Source organism: Spinacia oleracea, chromosome 2, assembly GCF_020520425.1.
Source record: "Spinacia oleracea cultivar Varoflay chromosome 2, BTI_SOV_V1, whole genome shotgun sequence".
NCBI classification, from domain to species: Eukaryota; Viridiplantae; Streptophyta; class Magnoliopsida; order Caryophyllales; family Amaranthaceae; genus Spinacia; species Spinacia oleracea.
This window is the reverse complement of record NC_079488.1, coordinates 113,246,037-113,274,025: the sequence shown is the minus strand read 5'-3', so window position 1 is coordinate 113,274,025 and position 27,989 is coordinate 113,246,037. Positions and strand designations below refer to the sequence as shown.

General features: G+C 36.5%; 3 protein-coding genes across 3 annotated transcripts; 2 read left to right on the top strand and 1 right to left on the bottom strand.

The window, feature by feature from the left end:
• Positions 1 to 541: 541 nt before the first annotated feature.
• Positions 542 to 12,000, top strand: LOC110794744 (NADPH--cytochrome P450 reductase). Its single transcript, XM_021999727.2, has 18 exons — positions 542 to 1,158; positions 4,666 to 4,725; positions 4,859 to 4,935; positions 5,014 to 5,071; positions 5,193 to 5,276; positions 5,354 to 5,390; positions 6,540 to 6,609; positions 6,712 to 6,906; positions 7,354 to 7,446; positions 8,800 to 9,025; positions 9,129 to 9,212; positions 9,339 to 9,490; positions 9,582 to 9,678; positions 9,854 to 10,003; positions 10,090 to 10,167; positions 10,242 to 10,364; positions 10,443 to 10,556; positions 11,475 to 12,000. Exons 1-18 carry the CDS (start codon positions 853 to 855, stop codon positions 11,553 to 11,555), a joined length of 2,085 nt encoding a protein of 694 aa, XP_021855419.1. The 5' UTR covers positions 542 to 852; the 3' UTR covers positions 11,556 to 12,000.
• Positions 12,001 to 14,128: 2,128 nt separating this feature from the next.
• On the top strand, positions 14,129 to 21,172 carry LOC110794833 (uncharacterized protein PB18E9.04c). The gene is made up of 6 exons (XM_021999826.2): positions 14,129 to 14,469; positions 14,566 to 14,758; positions 16,634 to 16,720; positions 17,713 to 18,009; positions 19,018 to 19,162; positions 19,768 to 21,172. Exons 1-6 carry the CDS (start codon positions 14,396 to 14,398, stop codon positions 20,880 to 20,882), a joined length of 1,911 nt encoding a protein of 636 aa, XP_021855518.1. The 5' UTR covers positions 14,129 to 14,395; the 3' UTR covers positions 20,883 to 21,172.
• A 597-nt stretch (positions 21,173 to 21,769) lies between these two features.
• On the bottom strand, positions 21,770 to 25,963 carry LOC110783737 (protein NETWORKED 2A). Its single transcript, XM_021988139.2, has 2 exons — positions 25,826 to 25,963; positions 21,770 to 24,441 (listed from the first exon to the last, which is right to left on the bottom strand). The coding sequence occupies exons 1-2, from the start codon at positions 25,917 to 25,919 to the stop codon at positions 21,770 to 21,772; spliced, it is 2,766 nt and encodes a 921-aa protein (XP_021843831.1). The 5' UTR covers positions 25,920 to 25,963.
• Positions 25,964 to 27,989: the final 2,026 nt, after the last annotated feature.

Genomic DNA, 27,989 nt, shown 5'->3' with positions numbered 1-27,989 from the left:
ACCAAATCCAACACGCCAACTGAATTGACGCTCTATGACAAAACCGCCAATTCATTTGGCGGTTTTCCATGGTTTCTACATGGCAAGTGAAGTGGAATACTATCCACCACATACTTTATGGCAAGCCAATTAGCGATTTATGTAGTTAAACCGGTCAATTGAATTGACGGTTTTGTACTTTTCAGTAATTTTAAAAAAGTCACATTTTATTTCAAAAATTTCAATATCAAAGCATCTCCCATGGAAATAGCTCCATTTCCTTCTTTTTAGACCTGATCAACTATAATCCGGCCCGCTAGTCTGATCGAAAAAAGTGCGAGTTTGAGTAGCCTAAAATATGCACTTTTAGACCTACCCAAGCCCGGACAAAAAAAACACGTTTTACCCCGTATAACCCGCACCAAACTTATAAATTTAGATATAATTTTTATATTAAAGCCAATCCAACCCGAATTTTAATCATCTCTACTTCTTTCCAACGAAGAAGTTGAAAAGAAAAACAAACTTTTTAACACCCATCTGTCTGATCACTCCTTAGTCCTTTTGAACACTCGCACGAGTCCCACGAAACAAAAGAATTCCCCAAAAAGTAAAAATCTAAAATATCCATTTTTTAAAAAATAAAAACCTTTTTGGATTATTAAAAAATAAATAGAAAATCCACCCATTTTCCAAAATCGAGTGAGAAACCGAGGAAGAGGACTGAAGAAGACTGAAGAAGCTTCATTGTGGCTTCTGCTGAATCTCTCAAAATCTCTCTCTAGGGTTTCTTGAACCTCCCAGAAACCTTAGAGGAGAGAGACAATCACCTTCAATTCATCATCATCATCATCATCATCATCATCATCATCAATGGCGTCTACGAGTTTCGATTTGATCCGATCAATCGAATCGGTGCTCGGAATTTCATCGGATCCAGCTTCAACTTCTTCTTCTACTGCGATTTTGGTTTTGACGACGTCGATTGCGGTGCTCGTAGGATTGTTGTTTATTCTATGGAGAAGATCGAACGATCGTGGTGGAGATTCTAAGGTTGTTGTTGCTCCTAAACCGTTGAAGGTTGAGCCTGATGAAGATGAGTTTGAGATTGCTGCTGGTAAAACGAAGGTGATTGTGTTTTTTGGTACTCAGACTGGTACTGCTGAGGGATTTGCTAAGGTAATTGTTTTGTTTTGTTGTGTTTTGTTAAATTGATTGAATTTTGCTGAGATTTGATTGTTGATTGTATTCATTTCTATAATTATTTGAATTGTGGATGTTGTAATTAGTTGGAAATTAACTTAACCTAGAGCGAACTCGTGGTGATTTGATTGATTGGTAGAAAATTGGTGTTTAAAGCATTAGTTCAGCTGATTTGTTGGGATTTTGTTGCTTGAATAGAATTTTGTGTATTTGAGAAGCCGAATTGTATAATAGATACATGCTTGAGAACTGAGAGAGAATGGAACTTTGAGAAGGCGAAATGCCACATTACTATGTCAGTTAACCTCCCTGATTAGCTTCGAAGAAGTTGTTTGCGTTGTATATGGACGCTGGAACTATAATGTGGCTCCCTGATGATTTCTTCTAGTGTTAGTATGTTGAACAATTGGAGAAGTTAATCACCACAGAACCTAGTCACGTATAGTTAGGTTTGACTCCATGCTTGAATTTGTTTTGTATTACAGGGAACTATTGGAAATTGTAACTTGGGTACAGTATTATTGTAATGCCAGTATAAACGAGGCTTTGCACTGGATTGAATAGGGTTGGACTGAAAGTTCAGGAAAGTACTCAGCACAAGATATCTATGAGGTTTCCTGCGTCCATTGTTGTGCAAAAATAAACATGAGAAGTTGTAGAGCGGATTTCTGAATGGTTTAGGTGGGGATTAAGCAACAGAAGATGATCGATTGGAATATCTAGCATTTCAAAAGATGCTAGGATGAGATAAATTTTTAGTACTTCATTGAATCTTAGAGAGGCAGGGGACAATATTTGGGGGTTGATAGCTCTATTGCCCGGGTGTGGATCGGATCCCGTACTCACACAGTAGCTGAGTAGGTTGCATGTCTCAGAAGGTGGGGTTTAACACAAATAGACACCACTGGTTTATCGAACCTAGAGACCTACTAATATTCTTATTTCTCCCTAATGAAGAGATTAGAGTTCAGATCGAGAACCCCTCAACGTGAAATTTGTAGCATTACTGACGAATATGAAGCATAAAAGCCTAGGTTTTCTGGTTCCTGGATGGTCAGAGTGACGAGTGTCTGTCTGAAGTTTCGTTGACCCTTGTCATGTAAGTGTGTTAAAGGGGGGGTGGGGTGGAGGATAGCTAGCAGCCAAGACAATAAATTTCACTATTGAAGTCTCTTTGATTTCCTAATACCTTCAACGAAGGGACAAAGGTTGATATTAGTCAAGTGATTATGACGTGGCCCATGTGGGTTAAGAGCTACTTTTATTAACTAAACTCTTCCGACTGAATATGATATAGCCTATAAACAACTAGCTAATTCCCACTTGCTTGCTATCCTCTTCCCCAGCATTTGGTGCAGCACCTGCATTTTGGTGTGTCCTCTCTAAACAATACGATTCACCAACTTGGGCGTTCGGGCTGCTCAAGTCTTCTCCTTTTCTCTCTCTAAACGATAGCTGTTAGCGTTCTGCATCCACATTCCTGTACCCTAGAACGGATTGTATCAAATACAGTAATAATATACTCATGTGTGTGTAAAGACTAAAGACTTCATTTTTTTTTACTAGTTACTCGATGGTTTTATTTTGAATGTTATGTGGTAAGATCTTGTGGAAAATACGAAACTCCTTGGAATCATGAACTGGAAACTACTACGAATAACACTTTAGTCTGGCATTTATGATCGAATTCGAAAGATGACATGCAGAATTCCGCCGAAGAAGATGGGAATAAATATACATGAGGGAATGAGATTGTGACTTTCAACTTTCAGGCAGCAGTCTCGGCATTGAAGTATATGACATATTACATTAGATAAGTACATGTTAGCATGTCCCTGAAAATGATTTACAGAGTACAGCTGTTAGTCTTTGGCTTACACTAACACCGTAGTTAATGCACAAGGAGGCAACTCGGCTCACCATGACACCACCTAACTTCGTTGTTACTTAAGTTTCTCTGCCTCTATGTTCAGCTCGTACTGGTGAAGAGGTGAAATTACATGGCTGGATAGCGCACGCTAAAGAAATCACAACCTTGCCACATGGTTTGCTCCACTTGATAGTTGATACCCCCTCCGTCTCAAATTATGTGCAGTATTTGACTTTGCGCGGTCTACGAAGTGTCGACGCACATCTTTGACAGTTTTGTATCTTTTAATATCTATTAGTACTTCCATATGTTGGAACTATACATATATTCAAATCTAATAGACTAACAAGATGACGATCTCAATGATAATGTTCGTCCTTGTAATTAATTTAAATACAAGGTCAAAATTTACAAAATTTGACTGTTTAAAGTCAAATGTTGCACTTACTTTACGATAGAGGGAGTAGTACACTTTACGTGGAACATGCAAATGGTACAACATTATTGAACTATCCCGTGAGATGAGAGACTAGTCAATGGTATTCTCGTTGCTAGGAAGACGAGGTTGTAGGGAAAATGAATTTCACACTGTGGAAGCTAGTTTTGTCGGCTATTTGGTGATGTACTTGGATGGATAATAGATTTTTGAGGGGAAAACCTTATTACTCCAAGCTTCATTTTTGAAGGATCTTGTATAGTTTGAGTCAAGCGCTTCAACATGAGAATCGTTTGTCTTTCCATGATTTTTACAAGATCATGCATGTTCATGGATTGTGGATTTGTTGTAAAATCACTTCCTCTTTTCACAATATCCTTCAGTATGTTCACACTTATTCTGGATAACTTAAAGAATGAGGAGATTAGGTGTGAAAGTGGCTCCTTTTTTGCTTTTCAAAAATAGGAGAGAATGTTGGTTGTGAGCGTCTGATGAATTAAATGGGTTGAACAGGGTGGGGCAAGAGAGGGAAAAAAGGGGAAATATTTTTACCAAATAAGGAATGGAGCTGTAGGGGAGAAACTTTAAGAAACTGTCTAGGATGGAAAGTCAGAAGAACTTCAAGGAGGAGTATTTATAACCTATTAAAAAAGTTGAATGAGATTATAGGTCATACCAATCCTCATACTTACAACCTAAAAATTGGAAGGTTGGTTCTTCCAAGTGTCATACTTGGAAACTTATAAACGCGAATAAGCATAAAGAACTAGAATTTACTAAATTATTATGGTATTTAAGGTTGCCTTAATATCTGTGCTTATCATAAAGCCTAATCACTACTCTTTTCATTCATGGACACACATTAAGGATTTTTATTATTGAATTGATATTAAAAGTTGACAAGTAACATTGCGGTTGTATTTTAAATTGACAAATAGCAGTTTATTGATATAGGGAAAAGTAATTTGAAATAAGAGAAGTTATTTAAGTTGACAAATAACAAGAAATTGAGGTAGTTTTTTAAATTGGAAAAGAGTGGGTTTAGAATAGGTGAACAATGTTTTGACATCATTATGGTTTATGTCTGTTGCTCTGCCTTAAGTGACTTTCTATTTTATATTTGTGGTGGGTGAGATATCATTACCATTATTTTTTGTTTCTTTTGTGATGTCTGCAGGCTTTAGCAGAAGAAATCAAGGCAAGATATGACAAGGCAGTAGTAAAGGTTGTTGACATGGTAAGTAAGGCTGTTGCCGCTTTGATCGTTGATTGATAATGTTCTTTGCAAGTTTCACTGGTACTTCCTTTGTCCCTTTTTAGATCTATTTTTCCTTAATTGTCTGTAATGTTGTTTTCACTTATTAAACTAGGATGATTATGCTGCGGATGATGACCAATATGAAGAAAAATTAAAAAAAGAAACTTTAGCATTCTTCATGGTTGCCACGTAAGATCACTTTTTCTTTGAGTATTTTAATTATTTTTCAGTTGTAAAGTGATTGTTACATGTTCCTTGACACTGTAGTTATGGTGATGGGGAGCCTACGGATAACGCAGCACGGTTTTACAAATGGTTCACAGAGGTATTGACTTCTTCCCACCATTTTAACTTCTACAGTAGCTTATTTTTGTTTTGTGGGGGTGGGGAGCTCTTGAAGGGAAGGAGTTGAGTTGTAACATGGTGAATCTTTGTAAATTTTGTAGGGTGATGAGAGAGAACCATGGCTTCAGCAACTGACATTTGGTGTCTTTGGCCTGGGTAATCGTCAATATGAGCACTTCAACAAGGTGAAATATACTTCAAAGGCTGCTTTTTCCCCTTTCCCTTTTACTAATGTAACGGAGTGGCGATTTTTATGGAACAGATCGGAAAGGACATAGACGAAAAGCTCATCGAACAAGGTACCAAAAAAATTGTGTTCTTCTAAAGTTCTTATTGCATACTTTTATGTAGTCAATAATATACTAACAATTGTGACAAAATTCCATGCAATTGTTAAGTAGCTTTCATTTTGTCTAGCACTTGCTATGAGGTCTGCAAATAGAACATTTGTCCTTATAGAGCTTTCAAACAGGTTGTGAATGGTCGTGTTTGTTTCGAAGGTAGATGGGTTGGAGAACCATTGACATGAACACGACCCGTTTAATTGACGGGTAACAAAAATCTAACCTGCCTAATCTGTTTTAAGCATTCTAATGTATTGAGTGTTTCTTGTTACATTTGCATCAAAATTTATCCGTTGCTTGTTTCAATAACATCAAAATCCATCCATTTACTTGTAACAAAAGAACAAAGATTCATTTGTTCTTTTGGTTGTGGGATGTAATGGACTAAATCAAAATGGTTCTTAATACCTCTTCGCTTCCTTTCCATGAAGTATAAGATGGTCGTCCCGTTGTCGTCCCGCTATCGCTTTTGGGTCAATTGGAAACAACCTCTCTACAATAAGGTTGCGTACGTTTGACCCCCCCTTACCCCGCTTCTTGGGGAGCCTCTTTGAGGCAATGGGGTAATGATAATGAATGACTTTTAACAATTACATCGAAATTTATCCATTTAAGTAAACAGGAGAACAAAACATCTTATTGTTACACAGGGGTAAAAAATAAATCAAAGAGTAATTATAATGAAATGCAGATTTTTGCTTGTCGATCGGTCTTGAACTTCTGGGAAGGACTCTTATTGATAAGAGTCCTTTTCTAATTTGCTGAATATTCCGTACCAGTTGAAGTACATTTTCCCATTAATATTGCCATCATAGAGAGTGATTAGGTTGGATACATGAATTTGTATTAAGCTTAACTTAGCAAGTGGCAACACTTAGCTTAATTCTAGTACCTCACTTCAACTCCAAGTGTTGCGAAATTGTATAAACTGACGTACCCAACCCAATCGCTCTTCATAATGTAAATTATCTACTTGTAGATTGTCATCTTCTCATGATCTCAAGTTCTCATCATCTTTTGTGTTTAATCATTATATGTCCGCTCTTACTAATATATCTTTATTAAATTCTTACACAATTGCTGAATATGTGTTCAATGTGCCAGGTGCAAAGCGTCTGGTTCCTGTTGGTCTTGGCGATGATGATCAATGTATCGAGGATGATTTTTCTGCTTGGTGTGTATTAGTTGGATTTTAACTCTAATGTTGGTCATCTGCAAATATGCTTATTGACCGAGTCTGTTTTGCTATGTTGATTGCATGTATATCTCCCTTTAGGCGGGAATCTTTGTGGCCGGAGTTGGACAAGATATTGAGAGACGAAGATGATACGAATACTGTGTCAACACCATATACAGCTGCTATCCTTGAATACCGTGTAGTCGTTCATGAATCTGCTGTCTCAACCTTTGAGAATCAGTATAACACTTCGACAAATGGCAATGCATCTTTTGATATTCATCATCCATGCAGGTATGGGGTCCTAATAATGGTCTACTATGTATATTTAGATACTGCCTAGATCTTGCAGTTCACAATGATTTTTAAATTCATTTATATATTTATTAGTCCATATCTCATAAAAGTTTAGTGGTATAATTTTTGCGAGTACTTTAGTATTCCTCTGTTCTAGATATTTTCAAAATTTTTATTTTTATTGCCCCTTTGAATTGACGAGCTTATTCAACAGTTGAAGGCTTTTTATTTTTATATTTTTATTGATCTGTAGTTTTATTTTTCTCTAAGAGTTAGGATTCTCCAGCTTGTTGCTTACTTTCATGTGTAACTAATATTGGAACAATGGATTGTTTTTTAATTGCGCATTATAGCTTGCTTAGTAGATGACACAGTATTATTTCATAATTTTGCTATATTTGTCTGGCTAATTTATTTCTTTCCTATTCTTTCAAATTCCAAAAGAGCTAATGTGGCTGTGCAAAAGGAGCTTCATCAACTGGAATCTGACCGTTCTTGTATACACTTGGAGTTTGATATAGCAGGCACTGGAATAACGTAAGTTTTTTATCAACTGACTAACCTTGCTGTATATCGAGATTTATGCTTGAGTTTCTTCTTTTCTTGTACACCCTTTGCCTTCGCAAAGTGCAGTTATAAGTTATAACTAGTAACTCGTGCATTTTCTGTAGGCTAGAACTCTTGTCTTAGTCATAGTTTTAAGACCTTTGCACAGCCACTTCCTTGTAAACAATGGCATCTCTCTTGGTGGTGGCCTTTTGCTGAAAGCATGCTGAGATAAATTAATGCTTATTGAATTTTATGTGGTATGTAAACCTTTGATGCATATGAAACGTACATGAAGGTAACGTTTTGTGTTTCTAAAATCTCGCTATCTACTGCCTGTTGATTGTCTCTTACTTTATCCCAACACTTCCTCTAACTTTTTTCTCTTTCTCTCTCGTAAACAGTTTCAATTCTATTTTTTTTAATCTATATATAATTATTTAATAGCTAGTCGTCATCTCGGTGCCAAAGGAAACCATGGATGACCACTGTAGGCCATATGTCTCTGTGTTTTTACTTGTTTCATTTTCCTTCACCATCTTGAGTGCACACCCTTGACCAAAGGAAAGATACATGTTTAAAAAAAAAAATCAGAAGTTAATAGTTTGAAAATACACATCAATTCTGATCTAACAAGAATTTACAGAACAATAGTTTTTGTATACATTTTTAAATGCTGAGTTCTTGTCTGTTACTTATAAATGTGAATATCCCGGTGGGCTTGGCTGTAACAGTGTAACGTATGGGATACGATAGATTAGGCCCAAATTGATGTTAAGAATATTGAAATCGAGTATCCTGAGGTCTCTGTTGATTTTGTTTTTACGTATAGGAGCCTGCAGCTTTGATGCGGGTAAGTGAAATGTGTGTGTGTGTTTTAAGACTGGTATAGGCATGTATAGTTATGTAGGTAGAGGTATTGGCCAAGTTCCCCAAAATTATGCCAGTTCAAGTGTCCATGAGACGAAGCTCTCTTAACAGAAGGCTAACTATGGGAAATGAAAACTGATCTATGAGTTATACTCCCTCAGTTCCTTCTAAATAAGGTTTTAGGTCTAGTATCTATTTAAAGTCTAAAGCTCTCTCAAATGCTAGGGAAAGCACCAACACCCCCTGTCCCTGAAGGCTCAAATATTTCATGATTTCCTTTATCAGAAGTTCGAAAATAATTTGCGCTTTACTTCTATGGTATCCTATTTGTAGGACTTTCTCCTATCTTTTCTCTCTTTCTAGTAAGAGACCTCTGCACGGCCACTTTCTTTCGCATGTGTTTTGCTGGTAGAGACCAGTTTGTCTTCTTTTCCTTGTAAAGAGAAGCCTTAACGTTTATCATTATTGTTTCAGTTATGAAACTGGAGATCATGTTGGAGTGTATGCTGAGAATTGTGATGAAATTGTGGAAGAAGCAGGAAAGTTGTTGGGTCAGCCACTGGATCTGCTTTTCACGATTCACACAGATGCAGAAGATGGCAAACCTATGGGTGGCTCACTACCACCACCTTTTCCCGGTCCTTGTACGCTTCGCTCTGCTTTGGCACGATATGCTGATGTCTTGACTTCTCCTAGAAAGGTTATTCTTTTTCCTTTTCCCTTAAACCGAGAAAGCTTAGTGTAATTTTTGGTTTCATACTGGGCACTTCGCATTATCGGTTCTAATTAGCTGATATACCCAGGCTGCTCTGCTTGCTTTGGCTGCTCATGCATCAGAACCTGGTGAGGCAGAAAGATTGAGGCATTTGGCATCACCTGAGGGGAAGGTTCATATATTTATATTTTTGACTTGGTCTTTCTGCCGTGAATGGCTGATCTTTTCTTTCTTTTTGTGGTCTTCGGTTCCCTCTGATCATGTTAAATCTTGCTCTTTGTTAATTATATTTGTTTAGGATGAGTATTCAGCTTGGATTGTTGCTAGTCAAAGAAGTCTTCTGGAGGTCATGTCTGAATTTCCATCGGCAACGCCTCCTCTTGGTGTATTTTTTGCTTCCGTGGCTCCTCGGTTACAGCCACGTTACTATTCTATTTCATCCTCACCAAGGTGGCTGATCTCTGGGCTTATTTTAGTTTATAGTGGTATTAGTTTACATGAAGAATATGGAGATTCTAAACTGCTTAACGCATGTTTGCAGGCTATATCCAACCCGAGTTCATGTAACATCTGCCTTGGTTTATGGTCCTACCCCTACAGGAAGAATCCACAAAGGGGTTTGTTCTACATGGATGAAGGTGATAGGATCAAATTCTTCTTATGCAATCATTGAATTACCCAGATATTGCATGTCAATATGCTGTGTTTTTTGTTCGACCTGTGAATTATGTCTTGTATTGCGAATTTTGTGGACTGCATGCCCTTCAATGTCAAACCATGACAGCTTTCTGAATTTACCTTTCATATGGCCAGAATGCAGTTCCTTTAGAGAAAAGCCAGAATTGTAGCTGGTCTCCAATCTTCATCAGAGCATCTAACTTCAAGTTGCCGGCAGACCCTTCAGTTCCAATAATCATGGTGGGACCTGGAACTGGTTTGGCTCCTTTCCGGGGATTTTTACAGGTTTTTGTTCCGCAATTGTTCTGCACATAGATGCGTTATTTGGATGACTGGGGTTTTCAAATTTTCACTGTGTATCTATTTTGCAGGAAAGACTGGCCTTAAAACAGGAAGGTGTTCAACTGGGTCCTGCTATACTCTTCTTTGGATGTCGAAATCGTAAAATGGTATTCTGAAAACTTCCTACGTTTTGTGGAAGATAACCTGCCGAACTAGTGCCAATACAATGCTTATTTTGTAGGATTTCATCTACGAGGAAGAGCTGCATAACTTTGTTGAAGAAGGAGCTCTTTCGGCGTTGATTCTTGCATTTTCAAGAGAAGGGTCTCAAAAGGAGTATGTTCAGCATAAGATGGTGGACAAGGTGTGCGCTTTCACAATCAATTCCGAGTTATTTATAATCTCGCCAAACAGTGATTTACCTTAATAGTGTGATTTGCAGGCCTCATACTTGTGGAGTCTGATTTCTTCTGGGGGTTACTTATATGTATGTGGTGATGCCAAGGGCATGGCTCGAGATGTTCATCGAACTTTGCACAATATCGTTCAGGAGCAGGTACTACTCCCACCCCCACCCCCACCCCCCACCCCACAAGAGGGTCAAGCAATTGTTTTTGGGGTTTTATTGGTTATCTCAAAAAAGGATTTGCCACTATAGGGGAATTATAGGGACAAAAGGGTCCTTGATGGTCCCGTTGGCAGAACTCCATAATTTGAAAACCCATTACAGTACTACTCTCTTTTTGTCTCTGTGGAGCCTTCTCTTCCCAATAGAGAAACCCAAAGAAGAAATTTTAACGAAGTGCACGCACTACACTCCTGCCTCACTCAATATAAATAGCGCTGTTTTAGGTTTTTCTCTGTTTTAACTGTTTTGAATATGTTGTTTTAACCTTTTTACTGTCTTCCCTGTAAGCCTTTTCCCATCGACATAAATGGGGGCAGATTTAGCTTGTTAGAGATTTCAGGTGTGGAGTAGAAAGAAAGGGAAACAAACAATTAGCTGGCTGACCCGTCTAGGCCCGCCCATATCCAGTAACACCCAGACCTGATCAGCTATAGTCCAGCCTTAAAAAAGTCCAGGTCTGGGCAGCCTCAAATACACATTTTAGACCACGTCCGAGCCCGCTCTAAAAAGTTCGAAAAAGCCCATTTGGCCCGAAAAGCCCGCACCAAATTATGGGTTTCGGCATGAGTTTTTTTTTTGTTAAAGCCCCTCCTGGCTCTGATTTTGATCACCTCTAATTCATACTCTTATTCTTCCTATACCTGATATTTATTCTTTGTCATAATTTTATTTGCTTTTCTTTTTACTGGGTGAGAGGTTGAATATAGGGGTGGGTTAGGACAATGGCTTGACCAATAGTGCAGTTTCCTGTTTCAATAGGCCGACTCACCTGAACTTTGTATGGCAGTCATATATAGCTAAGCCTGTACACCAAACTTTACACTGATTTGTTAAATACGGTTTCAGGAAAAGGTGGATTCCTCCAAAGCAGAGGCTGTAGTGAAAAAGTTACAAACAGATGGACGATACCTTCGTGATGTGTGGTGATCTGTACTCTGCAACAAGTTTACCTCGTTTCTCTTACAAGCAGTAATTAAAGGAGTTCTTTGAACACATTCGCGACTCATATTCTTCATTCCGAACTCCAAATTCCTAAAGCAGATGGTAACAGTAACAAACCGGTGGGAAGTAAACCCGTATGCTCACTCCACTTTACTGTATATCGCCATTTTCACCCTTTTTGGGTGAACTACAGGTTAGACCAATGTTAAATCTCTATTGCATTTATTCAGTTGCAGGAGTTTTCGAATATAATCGCAAGAGATTGTTGTAGGTTATATTAGGGAAACGCTTTGTTGAAGGCGATTTGTACTATTTGTTTAATATTATAAGATGAGAATTACAACTTATTATAATTTTATGTTTTTGTTAGGGATATTATGTATCTTTCCTCTTGTTATGGTGTTTAGGTAAAGGGTTCTGAGTTTGGTAATTTTGTAGCTCTATTTTTTTGCATGTATTGATGTATATGACAATCTGGTGGTCTGATACTCTGATGCACCTTGTTTTTTTTATAAGCCGATGAATATTCTTTTTATAGGATCATCTATCTATTACCTTTCACTAAACAGACACCAAGAGTGAAACGTGGCACTTCATGATGCAAAATTTTCACGCAAGAAAAAAAAGAAAAATTGAATTTTTTGTTTCTATCTTTTTAATTTAATGTTACTGTTACTGTTCGTGTATAGCAAAAAAAGTACTTCGTATATGTTTATATAACAATAATTTCCTAAAAATGATTTTTTTGTAATATATTTTAGTCAAATCTTTCGTAAATCATTATGTTCAAGATTTATTAATCATGCAGCAATTTTAAGAAGATAAATATATTATAGAAAATTAGTCAAATAAAAATAAAATATACGTGTATACGGAATCTAATCTGGTTTAAACTTAAAATAATTTGGAAGAATATACCTAACCCATACTCACACAATATTTGTTAAAACCTTATGCAATGTCATTCAACTAATTTTTTTGTTTAAATCCATCCAAAAGTTGTGACTTTTAGGGTACATTTTGGATACATGTGTTGTTTAATTTGTTAATTAAAGGTACATGATTAATCCCACCACTACACTAGGTTCTTTATGACGATTACGTTCAGAATAATACGGTGGTTTCGAGGAGGAAACCTCTTAACGGCCGACCGCTAAGCAATCCCCACGCTTATGAACACACATGGTATAGTAATTATCCATTACTTTAGTGCTATTGCCACTACTTCCTCCGTATTTTTTTTAAGAGATACACTTGGCCGGGCACGGGTATTAAAAAGAATAATTGAATGAAATAAAATAATAAAGCAAGTGGGGTTGAATAGATATTTTAATAATTAAATATGTGGGGACCATGTCATTTTGGTGGGTGGAGGGTGGGGTGGGTTTATGAAAATATTTGTTTAATAGGATGGTGGGTGATAGGGTATATTAGATGTATTATTTAATTAGATGGTGGGGTTGATAAGTTACTAAAAATGGCAAGTGTATCTCTTAAATAAATACGGCCGGAAAAGGCAAGTGTATCTCTTAAATAAATACGGAGGGAGTAAATTATAAGATCAACATTAATATAAAAAATAACAACATAGAAATCAACTAGAAATGGAACATAAGTCTTGCACAAATACACCAAGCAAGGATTGACCTAGTAATAAAGGGTTGACATCATAATCTCAAGGTCATGTAATCAAATCGCATTAAGGACGAGGTATCAGTTTAGTAGGGTCTTACATGCCTTTTACACATATAATGTCCTCGTGCAGAAGGCTAACGATTTGATGTGTGGAACATCAATGTACAACTACCTATATTAGCAAGAGTATCAACTACCCTATTTCCTTCACGATAACAATGAATGAGCTGGACTTTCCACTTCTAAGAGTTGATTAAGTCCTGACAGTTATTAAGAATGTGGAAACACTCTCCTCCTTGGTACTCCGCATCTTAAGAACCACTATGCATGCTTGATTATCCATTTGAAGAACTAGCTTCCGAATGTGAGATATGTTTTCTTTTGGTTTAACCAAGGTGTCGACCACCAACACTAACCCTCTCACCCCCGCATATTCCAAAGAAGGGTAAAAGGTTGATTAATGACCTGTTCTCATTCTCAAAGGTTGAGAATCGAACCCCCAACCTATTGGTTAAGATTTAAGAGACAAAGTGAGCAATCACTATGTTAAGACCAACTTAGTTACGAATGTGGGATATGTGAAACACTAATCTTGTTTCATATAGTTAGATTTTGCAATAATTACAAGCTTTCCTAATAATTAATTTTTTGTTTTAAACTCCCATTATTTTACGCAGAGTACTAAAAACGTCTTGGTTTAATAGCTAACACTGGTAAACTATGTAGGATAGATTAAATTCATTACTAATATGCTATTAATAAATCCCATGTTCGAATTCCTTGCTGCCATTTATACTGCCGTTATGGTTCAATCGGGAAACCAAAATAAAAAAGTTCCATTATTTATTTATTTTATTCCCATGTTTCTCCATTTTCTTCTCTTGTTTTTTATTTCCTTTTTTTTTTCCTTTTTTTTTTCCTCCTGCGGTCTCCTCGTTCTTCAACGCCCAGTCGTCATCACTCGGATACTTTCTCTCTCCTCCCACCCCTTACTTCTCTCTCCTTCCCTGAAAAATCGCTCTTATCCCATCGCCATTGCTAAACCTTTGAACTTGAACCCCTAACTTTAGGGCTTTAGCTTCAATTTTGGGGGAAAATTGTAAAACAATAAAAAATCATCATCATCTTCTTCTTAAAAAAAAAAAAATCATGTTCTAGTAAAGCATTAGAAATTTGTTCAATCGGAAGCCATGGTTGACGCCAGAGAGAAGAAGTTGAAGAAAGTTGCTGTCACTGAAGAAGACGTCTGCACTCTCTTACAAAGGTGTTTCCCCTCTCTCTCTCCCCTCATCTAATTCGCCATTTTTGTAAGATTTTGGTTGAATGTGATAATCTGATGATGTTGAGTGATGTAAATTAGGTATACGGCGACAACAGTGTTAGCGCTACTGAGAGAAGTGGCGCAGTTTCCGGTGGTGAAGATTGATTGGCAGGCGTTGGTTGAGAATTCGAAAACTGGGATTAAGACTGCTAGGGAGTGTCAAATGTTATGGCGTCATCTGGCGTATCGTAAGCCCTTGATTGAGAGTGTTGATCCTGAAGATCAACCTATGGTTTGTTTTTCTGATTACTTAATTTTATTCATCTCTTTCATTGTGTTGATGTGAAATTATGTTGTATTGAGATGTAGTGTGTGTTTTATTTAAATTTTTAATCAGGAATGTGTAAATGGTTGAGTTTTGGGTGATTGTAAAGAATAATCTGAGTTTGGTTTTGATTTGATGCGTGGAAACTGTATTGAGTGCTGTTAGTGTGTGTTTTATTAAATTTGTAATCAGGAATGTGTAAATGGTTGAGTTTTGAGTGATTGTAATTAGCATATGAGAATAATCTGGGTTTGGTTTTGATTTGATGCGCAGAAACTTTGTTCAGAGCTGTTTTTTCGGGTTTGGAAAGCTTAGGGGAAACCTCATCTATGTTACTCCTCCCGTCTCTTAAAGATGGCTACATACCCAATTTTTAATCAGGAATGTGTAAATGGTTGAGTTTTGAGTGATTGTAGTTAGCATATGAGAATAATCTGGGTTTGGTTTTGATTTGATGCGCAGAAACTGTGTTCAGAGCTTTTTTTCGGGTTTGGGAAGCTTAGGGAAAACCTCATCTATGTTACTCCCTCCGTCACTTAAAGATTGCTGCAAAATTGTGTATATGGGTTGGGAAAGTTGTTCACACGAGGAGAGAGATAGAGAGAGAACAAGAGGGGAGCATGCCATAAAAAGTATGAGGCAAAGTCGGCAAACTCAAAGGGACACCCCAAAATGGCATATGGGGTAATTGAAAAGGGACGGAGGGAGTAAATGATTAGGAAGTTCTCATCTTTAATGGATGTTTGAAGTCTCAAAATGATTACCCTTTGAGTATCTTTCTAATAATTTCTGTTGTTAAACCTAGATTGATTCATTCCAATGCCTTGATTTATTTGATTGCACCAGCAAAATAATTTGTAGTATTTCATTGGGAAATATTTTCGTTTCCTCGGATCTGTAATTTCGTATTTAGGAATGAGAAAGGTGAAGGCTTGGTTCAATTTGTGGAATTATGTACTTAGATTGTTGTTTGATGTTTTGATCATTTTGTTGACATGTCACATGATGCAATGTATAGTTGGTATTGAAGCCAAGAAGGCGCCCCAGGCCTAGCCTCTTTTAACTTAGAGTTGTTGGACTTGTTTTTTTTTTTTTTTTGGTTAAGGTAATTAACTAAATTAAGAGATTTGGATATGTAAGGGAACCACAAAAAGGGAGTATCATCCATTTGCGGAAGGGGGAATTTACCCTCCACTTCTAAGGGGAAAAAAGCCTAGAGTGAAGCTTAAAGTACTAGTAAGTACTAACTACTAAAGTAGTAACAGTATTGTCACAGAGTGTTGCTCGTAATCTTATCTTTGAAAGCAAGAAATGATAAACATAGCTCCCAATGAAGCTCTTTGCTTCAATAATGTAAAGCTGATTTGAATGCTACACCAGAACAAGCTATGCTTTTGAAAATCTACCAGTTTTCTCTATATATTTTTGTATTTATGCGCACACCACTTCAACTTCCAATTTTCACTAATCAACGTATTAGAAACACCCCTTTTCTGTACTAGTCGCCTTTCTCCTCCATGGTTTACGTGTTTTGGAGATAAGAATTTAATGACTTACCAGAAACAATATGCTATATTTTAAATACATTTGCTGAATGGAAAAGCAAATCCTCAGAAGTCCTTGAGTCAGTCACTCCTCCAACATACGAAGTATATCAAAGGCAAAAGTATGTAAGTAAAATTTCTGGGCGATTTTTTTCTTAATAGGAAGCGAGTGGTAATAATAAATGTTAAATTTGCATGACAGGCCCTGCATAGTGTCATCAGCATTGTATGTCTTTCTGCTTTCTTGATTTCAGACGTAACAGTTTCTTAGCTTAATGTAGGTGTCAATTGCGTGCAGGATGATGATAGTGACTTGGAATATGAGTTGGAAGCATGTCCCCCAGTCAGTGATGAAGCTGCAATTGAGGCTTCAAACTGTGTAAAGGTTAGATTCGACATAAATTCTTTTTGATGACAGTTATGCTATCCTGAACAAAAAATATTCTATTCTTTCTTTTTTATTGTTCCACTCAAAGTATAGGTCCAGGATTGTTGGAGTTGGAGCACAATATTTGCTTCAGTGTTGATGCTGTCTTGCTCCTGAATTCAACAAAAATTTCAACTATATGCAATTCTTTTAACTCATCCGATACTTTGGATCAATGTTAGCAACCTTAATCAGGCTGCTCCGGGCTGACACAGGATTATCCAATTCTTCAATAGCTAAAGGGCCCTCCTATGCAGGCCTTCGGTGTTTCAATATTTGATAACTTGAACATACTTCACGGAGTTTCAGCGCACAAGCGGCTAGATTAAGATTCAAAGAGAAGGCTAAACTATGTAACATGGATTCTCAGCCTCTTCAAATCCTTGAATTAGCTCAAATTTTTAGGAGAGCAAGATTTTGCTCATCATCAAAGTTGTCTTCTCCTCTTTAGTGTGAGATGAAACGGAAGCAGTGTATAGGAATTTGCTGTTCGTACTCAAATTCTGATCAACACAACCAGGATTTAGAAACACCAACTGTACGGTAAGTCGGTAACCCTCAAGCAGTTTGAGCTGATTGAACTAGAGCCAGCCAGAAGCAATCTGAGCTAAACAAAAACAGCGAATTGCACCTGAAAGAGATTACTGAAATATGAAGCTAATCAGGAATCTGACTCCTGGAAATGTGGCAGGAAGATGAGAAGAGAGAGACTTTGTCAAGTTGTCGCTTAAACATATTTATTTAAATCAGCACTGACTAGGGGAAAATAGTTGGTAGAATGGGGACTATTCTGTTCTTGAGTTCATTTGACTAGTTCATGGATGTGTAATTTGTCTCTGATTACAAGACATTTTCTGCTGTAATATTTGTGTTGCTGCTTCTCTATCTTTTCTGGTTGTAAGCTGTTTCCTTATTGCTTGCCTTTTATGCTGATTATTTTTTCTGTTTAGGTGCTTGCGTCTGGATTGGCGAACGAGTCAGGTGTCCCCAACAGCTCAACTGCGGAGGGTAGGACACTTAATGTTCCTTCGTCAAATGTTCCTTCAGAAAATCTGCAAGCTGCGGGGACATTTGGTGAAGGATTGGATGCAAATGGATTACCAATCAATCGGAAGCGAAGAAAACCATGGTCAGAGGAGGAAGATCAAGAACTGATAACTGCAGTTCAAAAATTTGGCGAGGGGAGTTGGGCGGCTATTTTAAAAGCAGAATTCAAGGGGAATAGAAGTGCAAATCAGTTAGCTCAGGTTTTACTAACTTTACCCTGTTTTGTACTGTATATCATATTATGCTTCTTTCTTTGCTGGTAGTAATGGTGCATTTTAATTTAGTGACAAGAATCCAATTTTTAATTTCAAGGTTTAACCCTTATTTAGAAAAAAAACAATTCTCTGCCCCAAAAGAATGTCACATTCTTTCATTCTGGTTTTCTATAGACGCATGGATATGGAACAACAACATTTTTCTGAAAGTGCGGAATTCTTTGAACTTAATAATCACAATGGGATGGATGGACATACTGAGGGTGTAAATAACCTAATGGTTATGACCATATAATCATATATATGTTATGGATGATTAAGTTCACTGTTAGGCTATGTTTGGTATACAAAAAAGAGTGCTGGAAACGAATGAGCAAGCTTATTTCCGTTTTGACTTGTTTGGTATGACAAATGTGGTAACTCGCTCCAATACTTTGGTGTAATGCTTATCCCTACTTTGTTACCAGTCGTTACCCACCGCTAACAAGGATGTTACCCTCTAACCTAAAAGAAAATAGGCAACAATTTCTCTTCTTTTTCTGTCATCCCCTTTTTCTTATTGTTCATCTCTCTTCATTGATCCTGACAACTTTTTTAGGCAAGAAATATGATCTGACAAGCTAATTTTTGCAAAAATCAAACAATAAATTCAGAAATTCTTGATACAAATTGATTCCTTTTGTAAATTATACCAAACAACTAATAATGACAAGATGTGTCATTACCCTTTCCCCTTCTTATTTGTTTCCATTCTCCTTTAACTTCTTTGCGGTCCGTTATCATTAAGATGTCTGGGTTTTATCCCAGGTATCCTGGATTCAAATCCCGGCAACGGAAGTTCGCACCTTCACTGAAATCTATTGCTGAAAAATGTTTACATTAGTTTTATAATTCAAACAAGGTTTCATATTGTTGTCGTATGCCTCTTCTCTTGTAAAAATACGCAGATATCTGCTTCACGTGCTTTATTACTGACTTATTCTCCATATGCAGAGGTGGAGTGTTATTAGGAAGAGACAGGGGAGCTTGAATATTGGAGGGACCAAAATAGCTATCCCACAACTTACGGAGGCTCAGCTGGCTACTCGTCATGCACTTGACATGGCTTTCAAGGACATATCAACTGGTTGCGGCACTGGTATGCTCTCTTTTTTATGCATCTTATTTTTGCTCAAGTATGTGGAGCTCCCGATTTTTTGTTTTTTAAGAAAATTGTTTTTTTTCCTATGATTTTAAGTAGCATTTACTTCAGCATCCCTACCCCGTGTTCATTTTGTTGACACCATAATCATGTAAGATTTTTAACATCTTGTCTACGTATTTGAAGTCCCCTTTAGCCTTATTCAGCTATCATGTTAGTTCGTTTAGATAGTAAGTTATGTTTCCTTACCATTTTTGTTGTTGTTTGATGTCTCCTTCCCTCTTCCAATGTCTTCTCAAGGTGTTTCATTACTTACATACTCTTTATATTTTAGGAAATGGGAAAATGCTTTAGCATTTCATAAAATAGATTATTTTACCAATTTTTTTTCCAACTTTGGAAAGGCATGCTCAATTCCTTTTTGGTGTTCACTGGCCTAGGGCCTTATTGAAGTTAGTTTAGGTTAACTTGCCTCTAACATGATGATTTAAAAAACCTTAAAAATGCTCTGTTTTTTTTTTATAGCCTACCTTTTGTCTTTCTTATCACATATTCTTAGTTTCTGACTGCTGATAGCTTGCACACATATCATCATTTTGCAGTTGGTAACGAAACTACCGGTACTAAGACACCCAAAACAATTGCGCCGAAATCAGAATTGCCAGTTTCTGGAGCTACTGTCCCACCTTCAAAACAACATCCCTCGCCACTCACCTCCACATCAGCACTGAAATCGGCACCACTGGCTTCCACGCCCAAGTCTCGTCCTCAGAAAAAGGCAGCACAACCCAATATCAGTGCAGATTCCATTCATGCTGCTGCAGTAGCTGCTGGGGCCCGAATTGCCAGTCCCTCAGATGCTGCATCTCTATTCATGGCTGTACAGTCTAAAAATGCAGTTCATATTAGAGGAGGTAGTTCTTTAATCAAGACTTCTGCTGCAAAAAGTTCAAGTCCTCTACCTCCTAATGTACATTTCATACGAACTGGGTTAGCTTCAACATCTACTTCTACTGCAACTGCATCCTTAAGTGCAGGTCAACAAGCCAAGGGTAGTTCTGTATTAAGCCCCCCCGTTCCTCCAGCTGCAGTGGTGTCTCAGCCTCCCGTTCCTCCAGCTGCAGTGTCTCCCGTTCCTCCAGCTGCAGTGGTGTCTCAGCCTCCCGTTCCTCCAGCTGCAGTGTCTCAGCCTCCCGTTCCGGCAAAAACCACGTCTGCTGCAGGAATGGAGCGAATTAATGCTGCCCAACAGATGGAAAATAGAACTTCAACTGTTGTTAAAGTTCAAAGTTCAGACACTAAACCAGCAACTAGACTACAAGAAGATAAAAATCCTTCTCTTCCTCAATGTTTGCCAAAAACACAACTTGATAAGTGTCAGGCAACAACTTCTGATGCAGATGTTGTGAGTGTTGGTAAACAAATTGCTGATGTTGGCAGTTCTCAATGTGAAACTATTAAGACTGTTGCCAGGAATGAACAGAAAGATGATGGTTGCAAACAGGTTTCAGATAATGCAGTTGTTAAAATTGTTAATGAGAATCTCTCTGTTGTTGTTCAGACTCTTCAGAGTACAACAGTTCCAACAACCGGGGTTGATGGGGTTGCTGAAAATGTGAATGGTACACATGAAGATCCAACAACAGAGGTTGACGGGGTTGCTGAAAAGATGAATGATTCGAGAAATATCAAAATATCTAACCAAACTAGGTTATAGTACTGCTGTCAGGTCAAATTATGTAAATGTCTTTTATCTTTCTCTGTTTTTTTTTTCTGTCTTTGTGTTTATTGATCGTGATCGATATTCTGTTAGGGTTCCATGTGAAATATGACATTGGAAGTCAATTTGTGCATGATCTGTTTTTCCTTTGTTCTAATCCCTCTCATTGTAAAGAAATCAAACACCCCCACTTCCTTTTTTTGTTATGCAAGAAACTGCGTTTTGTAACTTATTCAAGACTTGTTTTGGGAAAAAAAAACATAATTGATATAGCTATTCTACCTTTATTTTTCTTCTGTTCAAATCATTTGATGTACTTACCCTGCTAGTTCAAACATTACAAGAGAACATGTCTAAAGATTGAAAAAAAAATACATTAATTGTCCACAAACTAAACAATAAGAAAAAAAAAACAAGACAACAATCTATTGTGGCTTATCTAGTGATACAAATGGTCCTTTGACCTAGATTTGATTTTTGCCGTAGGTTTGGGGTAGGGCCAGTTCACCGGGAGGAGAATCGCCCTCTCAATTCGAAGTTTTTTCCTGGAAGCATAAACACCGCCTCACTATTGCGTACTTTCCCTGTTCTTATTTACATGACACAATTGATTTTGGCACACGTATTAAGGACAGGTAAAAGAGAAAGTTAAAGGACAAAAGTACCCCTTAACAACAACCAACCATCACTTTCACCAGATCACTAGAAAAGTGAGGGTAAATATGACAATTCACCATACAAAATTTCCATAATAGAATTGTGTCAACTAAAAAGAAACTTCCCTGAAAGGAAACCGTGTCATGTAAATAAGAACGGAGGAAGTATTACGTGCTGATCAAACTCTTCATTGCTTCTTGCAGAGGAACTCTAGGATTATTCAAAGGCTACGTTGACAATGTTCGGCTGGTGACACATGAGAATATCGACTGTGCTGGTGATTTCTTCTGCTTTTTAAGCTTAATTCCAAACAAAAAAGTATGCAACGGAATTCTTGGCTTTACAGAAGGATTCATCAAACAAAACTTCAAGTCAGAAACACCAAACTCTTTATCTAACCTCATCAAAGCCTTTCCTGTCTCAAATTTAAGTGCTTTAACACGCTGAACACCGGCCTGTAATTCCTCAGCAACTTTACTGTTTTCATGCTTCATGTTCAGAATCTCACCTTGAAACTTTGCTGATTGATAATCACTCAATTCTTGTTTAGTATTAGTGCTCCATAATTGTGTAATTTCCTTCTGTATGTTGTTTAATGATGAAAATCTACCTCTTAATTCCTCCTGAAATACTCCACTGTGTTCTAACCATAATGTAAGTTCAGTCTGAATTTCTCTTAAATGTTTGTATAAAGGTCTTGCATCAGATTTCACTTGATATTGTAACAGATGATCAGTTCCTTGTTTCTTTAACTTTGATAACTCTGTTTGCAGGTCTTTGATCGAAGTCTGAAACTTTCTAATCTGGTGAAACGCAGTACTGAACCTTAACCAAAAATCAAGGTTTGCTTCTAGTAAATTATCAAGTTCTGCTCTAAACCTGTTTTCAGTTCTAGAAACTTCCTTTATCTTTACTCTACTTTCAGTAACCTTATTCTCATTTTCTTTCTCATTTTCATTTTCATCTTCGTTTTCATTGATTAACCCGTCTGGACCATACAAATGATGGAAAAGCGGCTTCCTTTCTGGATCACTGCTACTACTTTTGATGATCTCTTTGTTGTCACTCCTATCTTCTTCTTCTTCTGGTTTGATATCACATTTTTCCACCGAACGTGTAACTTCATCATCACCATTTCCTTCAAAAGCACTAAGTTTTTTCCGCAGAACTTGAATTTCCTCATCTTTCGCATCATTTGTATCCCTTAAATCCTTCACAAGAGTTGCCAATTCAAAAACATTATCCCTACTTTTCTTCTCCATTTCACTAAGTTTCACCTTCATATCCTTATAATCCCTAAGAATCACGGTATATTCCTCTACTAAAATCCTCTCTCTTTCCTCCATATTGTTCATGTAAAGTTGCCTCCAATTAATCCCATCTTCTTCCCCCCCTAATTGCAATTCAGTCTCAATTGTGCTTTCCTCTTCTTCTGCTACCTCTTTCATCATCACCTCATTTTGATGATTCTCAGAATCACTGCAATAATTCTCCTTTTCTGAACTATTTTCTTTTTCTGAATGATTCTGTTGTTCTTTCTGAATTATCTCTGCAACTTCTTGTTCAGATTTAACAACCCCTTCAAATGGCTTAACATCATGTAGTTTTTCCTGTAAATGATCAAGATTACAACTAGCACCAGTAATTTCTAAAACAATACTGTTCTTTTTATCAGCAACTTCTTTGTTATAGCTTTTAATTTTCACAAGTTCATCTTCCAATTCTCTCAACCTTTTTCTCATAACAGAATCTTCCTGTAATTCTTCTTTCTGTTCTTCAAAACTCTTAATATGCCGAAAAAGTCCATCAATCTCATCTCTCAACCTCTTCACCAACGCGTTCTGTGAACAAACTGTTGACTCCAAACAAACAACTTTATCCACCAAATTATCAATATTTTCTGCCATTTCTGGTTCAGTCAAAGCTTTACTAGAGTTATACTTCAACTGTTCTTTAATTTTCTCCCTTAATTCATCTACATTTCCCGTTCCCTCGATTCCAGCAAGCGTTTCTTTAAAACCCGAACCCCAAACCAAATCTTCTTCACAATTCTCTGCATCATTATTATTATTACTCCCACACTGTTTTTTCAGATCTTCAATCCTATCATGAGCTTCTTTAATCCTTTTATACTCTTCCTTAACCTCAAATATAGACCTTTCTTGTTCCTCCTGCAAATTGGCCAACACCTTCGCGCATGAACTCAACGCAGAACCCTCCATCAAAGTACGCGCCTCATAATCCTCAATCACAGCACCAAACCCAAACTCATCCTGCAAATTACAAACTTTTGTCTGTGATTCAGTAATCTTACTCTCCAACTCCAAAAACTTAGCCAATGAACTCTCATATTTACTCTTCATAAACTCCTTCTCAGTCTGCATCACCAAAATCTCTTTTTCAAAGTTATCAATTTCCTTAAATGCTTCCTTTTTACTTAACCCTGAATTTGCTGTCAATACAGTACCAGTAGTACTCAGATTTTTCCTGAGTTGTTCTCTTCTAGAAGCTAACATAGCTTGTGCTTTCGCGTTCTTTGACCTAGGAGTTGGAGGTTTTGGAGCTTTCGGGAAGTTTTTAGGGGACGTGTTCTTCGTAGTTAAACGATCAGGTGATGGTGAAGGTGAAGAAGTTGAGCCTGTTAAACTGTCTTCTTCATCACTTTCAACAGACATTTGAACTTGTTCAGGAAAAACAGCAGCAATTGCTCTGTTAGCAGACTGTAAGTCTTTTGATATGTGATCAAATCTTTCTGCTAGTGCTCTGTATGCTCTGTATGATTCTTCTACTGATTGTATGAGTTCTGGTCTTTTTTTGTAATACATTTCTGCCCTTTTTGCAAATGAGTCTCCTTCTTGTTCTATGATCTTTAACATGAACTGTACTTTCCCCTCCATATCTGCAATAACGTTATTTTGAATTACTTAAAACGATTCAGAAACGGAAAAGATGTCTTAGTTTTAAAATGAGAAACAAAATTGAAATTGTCAATATGTTTTAATACCTTTTTTCTATAGTTGTGACTTTTGATGTATGTTTCCATGCATACATATGAAACTAAGATGTATTTCCATGCATACATAAGTTATATTGAATTTTGTGGAATACGATGTAGTATGTAGCGTCTTGAGCAGGTCTCCTATGAGACCTTCATACGCGTAAGAACTAAGAAGGTTGATATCAACAAAATTAAAAGTGTAACCCCTTATTCTATAATTGTAATTTTTGATGTATAGTTCCATGCATAAATTCATTACCAGAACGAAAAATGAAGAAAAATAAGATGTCCTAAAAAATTTAATGTCACGATATCTTTAAGTTTTTTAAGAAACGTGTAGAGAATTGGAAAGTTTAAGTTATATGAATCACTTAAAACGATTCAAAAAGATGTCTTAATTTTAAAATGAGAACACCGGTATTGATTCTAAAACAAAAACATACAAGGTAGTAAAACTTATAAAAATTCAGAACAAGGTTAATATAAGAATGATGTGTTTTTAAGGAAGTAAATACCAAAAAATTCTAAGTTATTTTGAATTTGTGGAATACGAAGTAGCATGTAAGGAAATACATAAATGTTTTTTTAATGTTTTATCTCGTTATTTAATGAAAGATGATAATATGATATTCAATTACTCAATATAAATACTGAGTATAATAAATTACACAATACAATATAACTTTATGACAAATGACAAGATCCAATTAGTTTGTAAATGTGCATTGGTCATTAACCCTAAGACATTCAAAATGCTTTGTATATGATCTATGATCTAAAATGACTGAGTATAACTTTGTGGGGCGATGATAAAGGTCGCAAGTTGCGACAACATTTAGTTGTCGCAATCTTACGTGTCGCAGTTTAATTGGTACATATAGGCGCCACGTAGGATACACGTCATTATAATATTTTTACTATCAATGCAATATTTCTACTATGAAATATATGTAAATAAGGTAGTCGATATGAATAAAGAAACAAATTAGAATATTAAGATTTTCCTACTTTTTTTTTATAACAAGTATAATAGATAATATAAGTTAAATATTTTAATTTCCAATTTAAATCATGACACATAAGCATGCCATGTCATTATTGTGACACGGCTTAAAGGTCGCATGTTGCGACCTTTATCATTTTCGAACTTTGTGATATGACAAGATCCAATTAATTTTTTGCAAACTTTTTATCGCTGACATCAGCGGTTTTATGCGTATGGATGTTTCATAAGCGACTTGATTTTGAAAGTGAGGAAGACAATAAAAGAAAAGAAGAAACAAACCTTGGAGGTTCTGCTCGAGCCATTTCGACTGTTTCGTTCGAATATGGCTAGCCCACCACCATGAATATGCACTTGTTGCTGCCCTATGCAGCATCTTTCCCTTCTCTTACTTCCTTTTTGTTTTCTCGTATGCTTGTGCTTTTTATGAACAAATGACAAAATTATTAATGTTAACCAAGCAAGATATGAATATAATTCTAAACCAACATTTTCTTTTGTTTGTTTTTTTGATACAAATTAAGACAACTTTTGTGGATTTTCTAGGGCGGAAAAGAAGCAATATTTTTTACCTATCAAAGAAAAAAAAAATTGGGGGGGGGGAAATGCACAAATTTTGTGTGCTCCTAGATTTTGCATTGAATTTGGAAAAGAGGACATACCGCCTTATTTTTAGGGAGTTAATTCTGTTAGTGCCACAATATTACACTTGAATTCCCTTTTGGCTTCTTTTTTTATTTAATTTTTTGTTTTGAAAAAATTGATCCTTAATTAGGCTAGTTATAAAATTGTTGTCAAGATGATCTATAAAAGGAAAACATGACATTGTCTTTTTTTTTACCGGTTTATATTTACAAGTAAGACGCCTCGTTGCAAATTTATTGTGCGTTCTCTTCACCTTTAAAAAATAAGTTTTATATCTAGTAAGTTCAGATAAGTAGCAATCAGGTCCTATCAGGTTAATAAGTTTCAATCATGTTCTATAGTACACTCTATCAAGTTTACTCTCTTATAATCGGACTGAGCAGGTCCAATAAGTTTCAATCAGGCCCTATCAGGTTAATCAAGTTTAACTAGTTCAATTCCATGTTCAGATAAGTCCAAGTTTTATTCGGCGAAGAAAATGAAGCCTTAAGCCACTCCTAATAACCATTTATTTTTTACACTATTCACACTACGACTTTGTCCATTTTTTGTGATTCGTACGTAAGAAAATTTTAGTCAGGTGGGGTCATGTTAGATTCGTATCGATATATATTTTCTAAACATTAATTTTTTATAATTTTTATTTGCACACAATTTGAGATATTAAGATTCAAAGTAATGGTTAAAGGAGTAAAAGTCAACCATGGTGCGATATTTCCGAAACAGAACAAGTATATGTAAAAGTATGTACTCCCTCGGTAATAGGTGATTAGGTTTATTTTTATTTAGCTTAGATAACGCTCATTGTTACCCATATTTAAACACAATGAGGCAGAAACTCGTTCGATGCTGAATCCAAGCCAAGGAAGTACATTCAAAGTTTTGCGTCAAGAGTTGGTGTCTAGAGTCAAGTATTGACATTGAATTGTATTTCATGTCGTGTAATTTAAGGAAGTGGCTTTTGCATGTGACCAATGTTGTTTAGAGTGATGCATGATTAGTTTTTAGTTACTCCTATTAGTGTATATAAACTCGAATTTGTTAATTACGTGTTTTTTTGTCTTTGTTCATGCCCTATTCCTTAATGACCGTAAGACGACTCATCTTTGCGCACACAATTTTGGTGGTTATTAAAGAGAAGATTATTCAGAGTTGAAGTAATGAGTCAGCAATCGGGATTGGGATGTTGAGAGTGTTTTTATTTCCTACGTTAAATCTAGAGTCTTTTTTAATTATAGTCGGTTTTAATACATGAAAACTTATGGAGTACTTTTTAATAGTCTCACTATTGTATGCTTGAGTCTCCGAAACGGGTTTAAAAAACAAAGACTCACCATCGCAGAAGAGAAAAAAAAAGAAGCAATTATAAAAGTTTTTTGAGCCTTCAGGGAAGGCTCACCAATGATGATGCTCTTATCTTAAACTGCCCTTCTTCTAATCTAAACATTTTTCCATCCAAAAACTATATAATCACTATACTATTTAATGACTTGTAAATTAACAACTCTAAAAAGTCTTTATTTTTTGTCCAATATTTTTGCCGGACTATTATTTAGGACGAATAAAACTAAAAACTAAAAGTCAAAACAACTTTTTTCCCTTTTTAAGGCGAAGAGCCTTACCTAAAGATGGTTGTTGTCCGACCAGCCTGGCACGAAAAAAGTCCACCCCGATAAAAGAACGAAGTCTGGGCTCAAACCGGGCCACATGTTTATGGAAAAAACACGACAATACACGACACGACCCGACCCACCCCCACACGACAAAACACACTAAATTAGTAAAATTAAGATTAGACACG

Bases quoted from the DNA above. Each gene is read 5' to 3' on its own strand.
- LOC110794744 (XM_021999727.2), top strand. From the start codon at position 853: ATGGCGTCTACGAGTTTCGATTTGATCCGATCAATCGAATCGGTGCTC. The intron at 6,610-6,711 runs GTGTGTATTAGT...ATCTCCCTTTAG, and splicing joins GAGGATGATTTTTCTGCTTG to GCGGGAATCTTTGTGGCCGG. The intron at 7,447-8,799 runs GTAAGTTTTTTA...TTATTGTTTCAG, and splicing joins ATAGCAGGCACTGGAATAAC to TTATGAAACTGGAGATCATG.
- LOC110794833 (XM_021999826.2), top strand. From the start codon at position 14,396: ATGGTTGACGCCAGAGAGAAGAAGTTGAAGAAAGTTGCTGTCACTGAA. The intron at 14,759-16,633 runs GTTTGTTTTTCT...AATTGCGTGCAG, and splicing joins ATCCTGAAGATCAACCTATG to GATGATGATAGTGACTTGGA. The intron at 16,721-17,712 runs GTTAGATTCGAC...TTTTCTGTTTAG, and splicing joins AGGCTTCAAACTGTGTAAAG to GTGCTTGCGTCTGGATTGGC.
- LOC110783737 (XM_021988139.2), bottom strand. From the start codon at position 25,919: ATGCTGCATAGGGCAGCAACAAGTGCATATTCATGGTGGTGGGCTAGC. The intron at 24,442-25,825 runs GTTTGTTTCTTC...ACGTTATTGCAG, and splicing joins GCTCGAGCAGAACCTCCAAG to ATATGGAGGGGAAAGTACAG.